This window comes from Ischnura elegans, chromosome 10 (genome assembly GCF_921293095.1).
Source record: "Ischnura elegans chromosome 10, ioIscEleg1.1, whole genome shotgun sequence".
NCBI lineage: Eukaryota > Metazoa > Arthropoda > Insecta > Odonata > Coenagrionidae > Ischnura > Ischnura elegans.
In genome coordinates, this window is record NC_060255.1 from 58,652,218 (window position 1) to 58,664,864 (window position 12,647).

The 12,647-nt window shown below is 40.5% G+C and overlaps 1 protein-coding gene across 1 annotated transcript; it reads right to left on the minus strand.

Moving 5' to 3' along the window:
* Window positions 1-2,727: 2,727 nt before the first annotated feature.
* Window positions 2,728-5,363, minus strand: LOC124166748 (piggyBac transposable element-derived protein 3-like). The gene is made up of 2 exons (XM_046544421.1): window positions 5,256-5,363; window positions 2,728-5,094 (listed from the first exon to the last, which is right to left on the minus strand). The coding sequence occupies exon 2, from the start codon at window positions 5,089-5,091 to the stop codon at window positions 3,301-3,303; it is 1,791 nt and encodes a 596-aa protein (XP_046400377.1). The 5' UTR covers window positions 5,092-5,094; window positions 5,256-5,363; the 3' UTR covers window positions 2,728-3,300.
* Between the last annotated feature and the right edge of the window lie 7,284 nt (window positions 5,364-12,647).

The window sequence follows — 12,647 nt, forward strand, 5'->3', positions numbered from 1 at the left end:
CTTTATAATTGACTTGATGCTCTTTACTCCAAAACTGGTCATAGAACATTTTTTTCTCAACCGTTGAGGAATAGCACGGATAGAGTAATGATTTTCTACCCCTTGCATAAACGCCACTGGGTGATCATAGGGTCTCCAACGGAATTTCCAATTTGATGGAGGGTTAGGGAAAGTTGAACTGGCTGTACTATTGTTTCCCCCTAGGTGAATGTTTGAAATCTCGTTAATTTATCTCTTCTTTAATTTTCACGGAATTACTTTCAAACTTTCCCGCCTGCCTGTTAAATTTCTCAGTCATCTCCTCTCTCAATTCCACAAAATTACTCCTACTCTCCTCTGTCATTCCCGCAAAATTATTCCTATTTTCCCCTGCTTGCTTAGTAATTTCCCCCTTCATTCTCGCGAGCAAATCAAACAATTTCTGCATATCAGCCGCGTTTCCAAAACTACCTGAGACTTCACCTTCTGGCCTACTTTCTGTTTTTCTACCTTCTACAATATGGTCGTCTTCATTACTATAAATTTCTTCTAGCCCTCCTGACTTAAATCCCTCCGACTCATCTTCGTTATAGGTACTCGGTTCCCTTTAGTTTTGGAAACTCTCGCCTTGAGATCCATTACGCTTAAAATGACTGACATATCAATGAAAGAAATTGGGAAAACACTATGGTCATTAACTAAGATTCGCTAATGGAATATCGTCATGGAACGAAGAACACGGGATCCCTGATGTGAATTTGAACTATGCACGCAAAGAAAATCACAAAACCTGTTAAATCAAATACTTCACAGCAAAATAGGATCACGGTCGAATAGTAACTATTACGCAACCTCGAAGTAAAATCGCAGTACCCGCCTTCCAATCTAACAATGTCCCGCGTTCGGTCGCCTATTATATGTAACCCGCCTTGTCGGGTGTGGGAGGGTTTGTTTAGAGGGTTCGTCCAAGGTCGGGAGAAAGGAGAAGTGGGGGGAACAAAGAAGAAAGTGGGTGTGGGGTGGGTTTCTATTGCTGAATGAGACCTGGCGTGCACGAAATAACGAATGCCTTCGCTGCAAGTTACGAGTCCATCAAAACATTTAATGCACAAATCAATCTTGAAATATACCATAAAACAAATAAATTGATCGTTTCTCTTAACCTAAAAAAACTACTGCTACTGGCCAGCGAAATAATAATTAAACAATTATCAATCAATGAAAGAACAATTTGTAAAAAACTCTGCTTTTAACAAATGTTTGGCGTTAATACAAAAACGAAACAGGTGGACTATAAACGACGCCAATATTAATTTAAACACTGTCCTAAATACTACAATTATTCACTCACACACGGGGAAAAGGGGAGGGCAAAAAAATGCAAGGGAATATTTTCTCGATTCTTCTGGTATTGAATGGGCGAAAATGGGGCTCTTCGGGGATCTTCTGAATGCAGGGGGTGGCGGAATGTAGGGTGACAAAAGTACTTATCGGCTCTCTGTGCCGTGGATGGAGATGGCTTCCTTGGCTGGTTCCGGTCAGGTTCGCTGCGTCTACTTTCACTTTGGGCTAAGAGAATCTCTGAACTCGGGCGTCGTGGATTGACTTTCCTCTTTTTTGCGCGCGGGAAATATGCCGTGCGTTTCCTCTTTCCTCGCAGTCGCCGTCCTTCACCTTTCTGTCAATCTCCACGCCTCGTTTGTCTTTCTCTCTTCTCAGGTAAAAATTTCTCCCTTGACACTTAACTGAAACTGGACTGAAGCAAGTGAGTGGTGCAAAATGGCCTTAGCCGCCGACGCACCCTATAAAAGAAACACTACTACTACTACTACTGAAGCAACCTTGAAACTCACTGCCTTGCTTCTATGCTGAAACTGCATTGAAATTGAAACAAAACCAGTGGAGTTTGGAAGAGGGATGGCAGTGCAGTAGCAGTGCAATTAGGTACTCCAGCTACTCCATTGAAACTCCCTTGGCCGACTGGGCTGGCTAGACTGAAACTCCCTTGCCTGCCAGGCTGAAACTCCCTTGCCTGCATGACTGAAACTCCCTTGCCTGCCAGACTGAAACTCTCTTGCCTGCCAGGCTGAAACTCCCTTAACTGCCAGACTGAAACTCCCCTGCCCTTCTAGGCTGAAACTCCCTTGCTTGGCTGAATACAATTCTCCTGCCCAATCCATTGAAATTCCCTCATCAAATCATATGGAACACCATAAATCACCTTGCTTAACCTAGCCAACATTAGTTGATCACATAATTGGTTCCATTCACAATTTTGCATGCATGATAAAAGATAAAGGGTGCTTACGTGATTGTGAGCAATAGCTGTTACTGCAATGACCACAACAGTTGTCAAAAGACAATTTATTACAACATGAAAAATACCAAATTACATCAATTATTATTACAAATTGCCAATTACATAAAATGCACAAATAAAAACATTATTAATAAATTATGGAAGCTGGGCGCTCCTGCAATAGAGAAGAAAAATAACTGATGAGAGTCACAAATGACTTAACTCGAAATCAAATTAAATTTAAAACTCTGCTTCACCCGCAGGTTATTGGAAAGGGTGTTGAATGCATGGTTGATAGTGGGCAGATCCTTTTCGCTGCGGAACTTGCAGCGGACAAAATGAAGAAATTAATTTACAATGCTCAACCCATTCACTTTCCAAAAATGAAGCCCTTTAACCCTTTATGGTCAACAATTTTTTTACCCAAGGAAAATTTTTTTTCCTTCCAAATCTTAATCAAGGGAGACCATAGGAAGCACACCTACCCATTTTTTAAACTTTTTTGTCAAAATTGATAAAAATTGAGGTATGTGCCAAATTCGGTACATTGGGCATTCCCGTAACAGTTAGGCTTCAACAGTAAGTAGGCAACCCGTCATACATTTTTAGATTAAAAAGACATAATTCCTCATTAACTGCCTCTTTACAACAATTAGTCTTACTAACAAAACATGGGAATATCCTTGGTCAAATTTTACCTATAATTCATTTCAATGCACAATGTGTAAATCATCAATAACATTATTACAGTCAAATATCAGCTGGCAGCATAATAAGTAATATGTGAGGAGGAAAACGGATATTTTTTCAAAAAGTAAACAACAATGTATCCATAATAATATGCCTGATGGCATTTGATTACTTAGTGAAATAAATTTGGAGAGAGTTACACATCATAATCAAACACTTATTCTAAAATGGATGCACTAATTTCTGTTGTCATTTCAGCAAAATATAAAAATCAATGGGGAAGTATTTGAAGAACTGCAGTAGATGGTTGGTAAAAATAACAATGAACCAAGTTATTTTTCATGAAATTTAATAAAACAATTTGAATTCTTGTTCAAGCACAAGTGTACATCGCATTTAGTACAAAGAAACACAGTTTTCCCTGAACAACCAGGGTTTTTGCACCTCTGCCTGACATCTTTTACCTGTGGCCAATGGCCAACACCATCAACTCGGCAAGTTGTTTCTGGTATTGGATTGGCTGGTCCTCTCTTTCTCTTTGCTTCAAATTTTGCATCCACGCTGTCATGTGATTTCCTGCCCCTCTTTTTCAAAAGAATGTCTTTTCCTCGTTTTGTTAGAGCCTCTGCTATTCTCATCTTGAATTCCAGCAAATCATTTTGCTTTTTCTTGGAAATGCCCAAAGAGTCACAGTCTCTCCGGTAAAGAGACCAACTATTCACCACTGCCAAGTCAACAAAATGAAAAAATAGTCTATGGTAATATTTCCTCGACTTGAGAAATATTCTGTATCTTGACAGATTTGCATCGCATAAATCTACGCCACCCATACAATCATTATACATTTTTACCATTCTGGGACACTGAACTTCAACTTTTCCCTTGCCCTTCTTGTCCCATCGTTGTACAGTTCCCATCGGATGAGCACCACCAAATGTACCCATCAATGTAACTGGTCGGTTATCAAACCACTTCACGACCCTGACACTTACTCCATCCACAGTGGCTTCCTTTTCATCGATTGAGCCCCTGCCTCTTTTCTTCAGTTCCTTGTCAGGCAAAAGATTACACCCTGGAATTCTATTGCGTCTAACTGTCCCCAGAGAATATACTCCTTTTTTGTGTAATTCTGTCAGAAGCGCCAACGAGGTGAACCAATTGTCAAAATATAATGTAAAGTTTTTGTTGCTTTCTAAAATTGAAACTAAATTCAGGACAACATTACCACTTGCTCCTATGTCCGTGACACCAGGCAAAGGAGTGATTTTACCTGTGTATAGTTCAAAATTGTGAACTAAACCCTTAGTATCACAGAGCACAAAAATTTTATATCCCCATTTGTATGGTTTTTTTGGGTTGTACTGCTTCAATGTAGACTTCCCCTTGAAGGGTACAATTTGCTCATCTACACACAACACTCCACTTTGGGGAATTGCTTGAAACTTTTTCACCACATGGTCATATATAGGTCTAATTTTAAACAATTTATCATGCAATGGATTGTCCTTTCCAACCATATTTGTGTTGTCATTGAAATGAAGCTTGCTCTTGATATCCTCAAACCTATTTCGTGAAATAACTGATGATACTTCATTAAGTTTTGTGTGTACTCCCCAGTACATTCGAGACCGTGGAAAATTAAAAATTGACATATACATAACACAACCAAGGAATTGCTCAATTTCTTCTGGTGAAACATTTAGAGGTTTATTGACATTGACCTGTAATGCATAGAGGTTGCTCTGTTCCACAATGTGGGTAATAATTTCTCTATCAAATATCTCTAAAAAATAATCAACTGGGGGCTTAACTGATTCTGCAGGATCTATTTGTCCAAGCCATAGGGGACACGTTTTTGGACTGTCAGCACCACAAGTGGCCTTCCAGACTGGCAACCTTTTTATTCCCTTTCTGCCCACAGACTCGACAGGGTGAAGTTCTGGCGTTGTTTCATCTTCAGAAAAACTATCTGAAGCACTTTCGGAGTCATCAGGTGACTCTGATTCCACATCTTCATCGCTTGAGCTTTCACCAGCATGAGGATCATCACTATCCTCCGGTGGTACAATGACATTTTGCACGACTTTCCTCCTCTTTTTCCCATAAAAAAAATCAGGATTCATTATCTGAAATAGGGTACAAATACTATATCTAAAAATGCCAAGAATAAATGTTATAACTAGCCATTTGACTACTCTTTACACTCAATTATATAAATACGACAATATCACGAAGTATATTTATAAAATATTTTATATCAGGTTTCAGAGGCGATTTATTGACTTACATTGCTGTATTGCCGTAACAGCCCAGAGGGACGAATTCGTCACACACTTATTCTTCCTTCAATTTCCAATAATCTGAAACATTAACATGTCACGATTACATATTACAATAATTACAACCATAAAGAATGCAAAATAAATTTTATAAACACATAAACTTACCTATGAAAGCCAAAAACTAAAAAAAAACACAGCAAGTGAACTTTTTTCCATGTGCTTTGCTTCGACTTATTCCGATCGTCGTCGGAGTTCTACCTTTCCCCGCTTGGTAGCGACACTTACTGCAGCCGGCAGATACGAATGTGCCGAAAACGTCTCAATGCGCTTTTGTGGAATAACTCACTTAGCTACTGATACAAAATGATTCTGGAGGTATGTGCCGAATTCGGCACACCTGACGTTAAAGGGTTAAAAGACTACAGCAAATATAATTGTAATACATTGAAGGTATGACGTTGAAAACTGAGTGAATTGTGTAAGTTTTACAACTACCTAAAGGAATCTTGACTATAAAGGAGTCTCAGTAATACAGAGAGCCTTACTTGAAATAGCCTGCAGCACATTTCTATCCGCTGCAGGGTTGCCATTGCACTCGATCCGTTGCCCGGTGGCACAATGACAACGAATGTAATCCTCGCCGAAGACTGTGGTGAGGAGTAAGTTCTGCATTTCCTAGGATTGCCTTGGCAGCTCTCCAGGGCATCAAATCTTTTCTCGCCTCTTCACCCAAACATTGGACCCCGCAAAAATCTCAACCTGACAGGAGGAAATGATTAAAAGATGTTAGCAATTAATTTTCTTTTTCCAAGAAATTTAAAACAGTGTACCATATGAAGAAGCAAACTGCAACTAAATACTCTTAAGGGTGGCTTTACCTATTCATCCCAGCATGTCGAGTTAGGCGCAGGAAACAGCCGATACGTGGCGTCGGCCATGGCGTTTTGGTTTCCTGCAATAGTGAAATACCACATTTAAGTTTAATATTCATGCTGCTAGGCAACGTAGAATTTATTCCCATGAAAATACTGATCACATATGGAATTGCGAACGAACATACAATCAAAAAATGAAATTATTCTGGTATATATTTACATAAAATGTGCGTAAATTTAAATGTAAATTGCCCTAGCAAGACCCACCCGCATTCCTAATCTCGTCAAAAGCTGTCTCCAGCTCGCTCTTGTTCTCCACAGGGTGACAGACCGATGGTGCAGGATTAATAATATGTGCATTCTCCGGCTCATCCATCATGCACGAGAACTGGACGACAGTCGCCACGGCGTTCAATAAATTAATTGGCGACGGCTTCAAGATCCTAGGGTTTCCTTCCCTCTTCTTCATCATGGGCTCACCGGACATTTCGGGCTCCTCATTCATGATTTCTTCAAAATCTTTAACCCTGCCTGGAGTAAAAAGCGAATTCAATGTCAAAATTCACATAGCTAAACGTGGAAGGAAAAACCATGCCATCAGATATGTTAAAACGCTTACCTCCAATTTTCAGTGATGTAACCTCCACCGACCTCGTTCTCCCCTTCACCTTTATGTCTATTTTATGTTTCCCGTTGACGACAGGCGAAGTATCCGGTAAATATTTCCTATAATCCTCCTCCAACATGTACGTGTCATCCTCTTCGCAGTGGAAGAGGATGCGGTAATTCTCCTTCCCAGATCTTTGCGACTTTCTCTTGAAGCTCCCTACAGAATCCATTGAATCATCGCTATACATTGTTACAGCCCCCGAAATAATATCTGTAACGTTTACCTCTTGCCTTCGGCTTTATGAGTCAAGTACGACCATCAATCATGATTTCTTCAAAATCTTTAACCCTGCCTGGAGTAAAAAGCGAATTCAATGTCAAAATTCACATAGCTAAACGTGGAAGGAAAAACCATGCCATCAGATATGTTAAAACTCTTACCTCCAATTTTCAGTGCTGTAACCTCCACCGACCTCGTTCTCCCCTTCACCTTTATGTCTATTTTATGTTTCCCGTTGACGACAGGCGAAGTATCCGGTAAATATTTCCTATAATCCTCCTCCAACATGTACGTGTCATCCTCTTCGCAGTGGAAGAGGATGCGGTAATTCTCCTTCCCAGATCTTTGCGACTTTCTCTTGAAGCTCCCCACAGAATCCATTGAATCATCGCTATACTTACAACCCTCGAAATAATATCTGTAACGTTTACCTCTTGCCTTCGGCTTTATGAGTCAAGTACGACCACGCGACCTCGTACAACGAGAAGTAATGGCGTAATGGCGACGGGTGACAACGAACAAAAGCGTTGAGCGGGAAAAGATATCCGTGCTGCAAATAGCTAAATTATACAAATACATTACCGCTGCCAAAATGGATTCCGTACATGTCCGGTAGATGAATACCGTATGTTGGCAAAACTTATGCTGGCTTTAAGAGTCAAATTGAAAATTCGCTCTCGTAAGATTGAAGTGTACAGAGCGCATTCCAAATCCTGATATTGGATTAAAAATTTAATAATAAAATTAAAATGTATAATTAGCCACATATTGTTGTATTTGAAATATAAAATCGCAAAAAATAATCTGTTAGTGCGAATGTGATTTCCGGTCCTCGCGGTTCAGTGACGGTGTATCAAACTTTGGGATTTGGTGGAATACTATACTTGTGCTTAATAATGTCTACACGAGTGTATTATGGATTGCCGAGAACAACCGAGTGGAGAAGAAAGAAGAGCCCTTCCGTACGTGGAGTCGGCTCGATTCCTAGGTATGACCCTAGACCACAGATTAAATTGGCGGGAACATATTCAGTTTTTAAGAAATAATTGTCTTAGGACCCTAAATATTTTAATTTTTTTAACCCACTCCTCGTGGGGCGCCGACCGCAGCATGATGCTTTTACTATATCGCGCACTTGTTCGGTCCAAGCTGGACTATGGGAGTTTTATTTACTCGTCTGGCCGCGAGTCAATTTTAAGAACCTTAACGACGCTGCACAACACAGGATTGCGGCTCTCAACTGGTGCCTTCCGCACCAGCCCAGTGCTCAGCATTTATGCAGACGCTGGAGAGCCGCCTTTGCAGAGCCGAAGAAACATCCTGATGTTGAACTACGCGGCGAAAATCCTAGCCTCAAGAGGTCACCCGTGTTTTAACATTGTTTTTAATCCAAAGTTTTTAAGAATTTTTATTTATAAGAACGAGAGACACTAGGCCACTATGTATACGATTGTAAGAGTCCATCGAAGCATCCGGAATACAACTCCCGGATGTAGCTCCAATCGTTTACCCCGACATCCCGCCATGGATAATTCCACATCCCAAAATTTATGATGCTTTTAAAGGACTCCAGAAAGAATACTCCACTACCTCAGAGTATCAGTGTCATTTTAATGAATTCGTCAGTCGCCATAAGGGCAGTCGACTCGTGTATACAGACGGATCCAAGTCGGAAGCCGCCTGTGCCTGCGCAGTGTCCTCGGCATACCACGGCATCATGCAGACGAGACTCAGCCTGTTGTGTAGCATATACACAGCGGAGCTCATCGCCATTAAGAAGGCGTTGGGGATGGTCGCCGACGATTGCAACCCTACCACCATCATATGCACCGACTCAAAGAGCTCGCTGCAATCTATCGCCACTATTTTCCCGTCGCACCCTATTGTGCAAGATATTCAAATCGCCCTATATAACAATTGTAAACGAGGACGCAAAGTGTCGTTCCAATGGCTTCTCGGGCACATGGGAATAACAGGAAATGAAAAAGCAGATGCAGCTGCAAAGGCGGCACTAAGCCGTAGCCTGCGCCGGCACGCTACCGGCGCAGGCTACGGCTTCTGTAACTTATCAAGAATTACAGACTGCCATGCACAGAATAGCTCTACGGCTGTGGAGTGAGGTATGGACGAACGTAACGAATAACAAACTAAGAATGATCAAACCGGTTACGTCAATGTGGCCCTTTTCTGTTGGGAGGAATCGTAGGGAGGAATCGTAGGGAGGAAGTCATCATTACTAGAGTGAGAATCGGTCATTGCGCCCTGGCACATTCCTATCTCTTCACCGAAGAGAAGATCCCACCTCGATGTGGCTATTGTGGCTGTCCCCTGACTGTGAGACACCTCTTGACGGAGTGTGATGAGCATTAGCTTACGCGAGACCGGACAAGCGTCAGGGGCAACCTAGAATGTCTTCTGGGCGATGACCCTGTGAACAGTGCCGCACTAAACTGAAATTATAGTATAAGCTTACGTCGCAATTTGATTGCGCGTGGTGCTAATGACCTTAGCTGTCGACGCACCCGTAACCCCAAGCCTACTACGATAGGCGTTCCCCAATCACTGCTCGCCACCGGCGTGATAATGTTCTCTTCTACTAATTTGGCCAATTCCCCCTCAACTTTCTGCTTAAGAGAGAAATGTAATGCTCTGGGTTTAAAATATTTAGGTTCACAATTAGGTTTCAGTTGAAGTTTAACAGGTTCCTTTTAGGTACCCACTTAATCTGTAAAAACTCCTGGAAATTCGTCAACAGTTTGCTTAATTATTGATGATGAATCAATCGACCCTTCAGAATATTTCATCTCGCTGCCTTGCATCTAGTTCGGTATACAAACATGGACATTCAAGGCTTTTATCCAATCACGTCCCATGAATGGGCGTGCCCCTTCTTAATGACATACAAATCTAAACACAGTGAAATACCATTCATAACAGCCCTCACCATAATTGCCCCCATTGGCTTGATTTGTTGACCAGTGTACGAATTCAATACTACATTAGTAAGCTGTAACTTAACTTTATAAAACATTTCCCGATAACAGCTTTCGGAAATTACACTAACAGATGCGCCACTGTCAATTTCAAATTGAATAGTATGACCATTGACATTAACTTCTCGTCGTGTTGGATCTACTCCAATTTAACAGAATAAAAAGTTCCTCTATCGAAGGCAAATACATTTGAAACGTCATACTCTCCATCTACATCGTTTTCACCCCATATATCCTCATGCACATTTTGGTTAGCATTAACATTTAAGTTTGATTTTACCCATTTCAACCTTCCCTTCTTAAAATTGTCATTGCGAAGAACACCGATTTTGCTTGAATAAGAAGCTCGGCAAACTTTCCAGATGCCCTTTCTTATGACACTTGCAGCATTCATAACTTTCTACTTAATAATTTAGTTAATAAGTTAATAATAATTAAGTAGAAAGTTAATAACTTTCTACTTAATAACACTTTAGCATTCATAACCAGCACTCCCCACTATTATGACCATATTTACCACAGCACTGGCGCTTTACAGCTTAGCTGGCTGCGCTTCCCCGTTCTCTGCTGTTCCCTCTTCTCTTGTTGGCGGGATGTTTGGTGATGCGGGCTTGTTCTGCTATTTCCAAGTGTCATCTGCTGGATCTTATGTTGCACCTCTCCAATCGTCAAGGAAGCCGCATCCTTCTCCGTCGACTCCATCGTCGTTAATATATTGACTGCAGTGTCTTAGCTTTAATCTTTTTCTGCTAACAGCCTCAGCTTCGCCGACTCGCTCCGTACGCCGCTCACTAGCCGGTCTAGAAAATAGTCGTTGAGTTGCGTGCCAAACTCGCAATGCGTGGCTAATCTTTTCGAGGCAGCATTGTACTGGGCTACATTCTCGTGCTCTAACTGATTTCTATGAGAAAATTTGTATCGCTCCACAATAAATCATGGTTTGGGGTACAAATGGTTTTCAAATAATCGCACCAAAGTATTAAAATCTTTTTCGCTCGGCTTGGGTAAAAAAATGGGCATCTCTCTCATTTCTCTTGTCTTCCATCATCAATTTCGGTCCTAGGCACAGTTAAAGTTTATTAGAATATGTGTTGGGCATAGAAAAATAATTAGTGTTAGGCTATGGAAAGTGAAAGTAGTACAACAGTAGAGACTGAATAACTGAGAGATACTGAATAACTTGAAATTCAAAAACAATAAAATGGAAAGTTCATGCTAGCACTAAATTGTACGATTAGAGCTATATTCACTTTTGGTTTATTAATTTCACAAATCTGAAGAGGAAGTGAGTACACAAGTTGGGCCAAATAGCTAGACCTACTTTGCAGTCTCACACCTAGGCTATGTATCCATTTCCTCTTGGGGTGCTCTATGACTTACTTTTCAGAGTGGTCGCTCTAGTCTGTTGAGTTAAAACTTTTGTGCATAGCATAGTAGTTTCTCTTGAAGGGAAAGTGAATGAGCTCGAGGGAAAATTGAGAAGTTGAGAGAGCCTGAATTAATGTGGAAGGGGGTTTGAAGTGGGAATAACCGTTGTAACAGTCTTAGCGGATGTGGAAGGAGATTTTGATGTTGACAGGGTCTGGTCGAAGCAGGAATGATCACAGGAGTCTACAGAATCACAATTTGTTTCTTCAATTATATGGATATCTGGTGGATTATGTTAGTGAAATAAAAGATAATTACAATGAAGCTACTTTGCGATAATCTCATCTAAGCTTCACTTGGGGTCTGCTACACTAATTTAGTACCTCAGTACCAAAAATAATGGGGGACTCCTACACATCCTCATGTCTATGTGTAGCATTTTTTTCCTATAAGTGCTATCACTCGTCTCATAAAATCTTTTGGCTCATTAAGTTGAAGGGCCCCACCCCCAGTTTGGCAGCCCTCTCGACTATAAGCCGCTGCTCTGGCCTTCGTTGTCGCTTTCAAATCTTGCCAACACTGAGAGAAATTGAATTATCACACAAAGTGTTCTGAGATTTTTGAATGGTTATTTACGGAAACGTAGTCTAAAATTCATGATGCTACATCTTTTTCTAATAAATAGTGAGTATTTATTTTTACGTTTCATTTGAGCTATGCACCCTGTAAAAAATTTTAAATAAAAAAATCATGTATAGAAAAATATGACCCAGATATGGAAGAATTATGGGCCAATGTGTCATTAATATTCAGCTTAAATAATTACTTTTCGCCACGCCTTCCAAGTCTTCACTGGACCAAGGCATGCGTTTAGTTTACAACTTATATCCTGCCAAAGCTTCATCGCATCTTTGGCCGTGAAGTTATTGGTCAGGTTATTCTTGGCTATATTTTCATTTCCTGCAATATATCAGTGGATGATGGTACAAGGCAAAATAAACTGGATCATTTTTATATATGGTTCATACTATATAGTGTACCTTCAATGAATTGCAGAAGCATATATTTCTGCTCGGCGGTTACTTAGGTATATCAATATTTAAACCCTAAAATATAATTATAAAGTAATTTTGCTAGCCTGAACTAAATCAATCTGGTCCTATGATACTTTTAAATTTATATTGTTGTCTTGTTCTTCCGTATGGTTCAGGAGCCACAATTTTCTTTATAATCTCTGTTTTTAAATAACTAACGCAGTCTTCATGGGCAGGC

What these genes read in the sequence shown, in the direction of transcription:
- LOC124166748 (XM_046544421.1), bottom strand. Translation starts at nt 5,091, where the DNA reads ATGAATCCTGATTTTTTTTATGGGAAAAAGAGGAGGAAAGTCGTGCAA.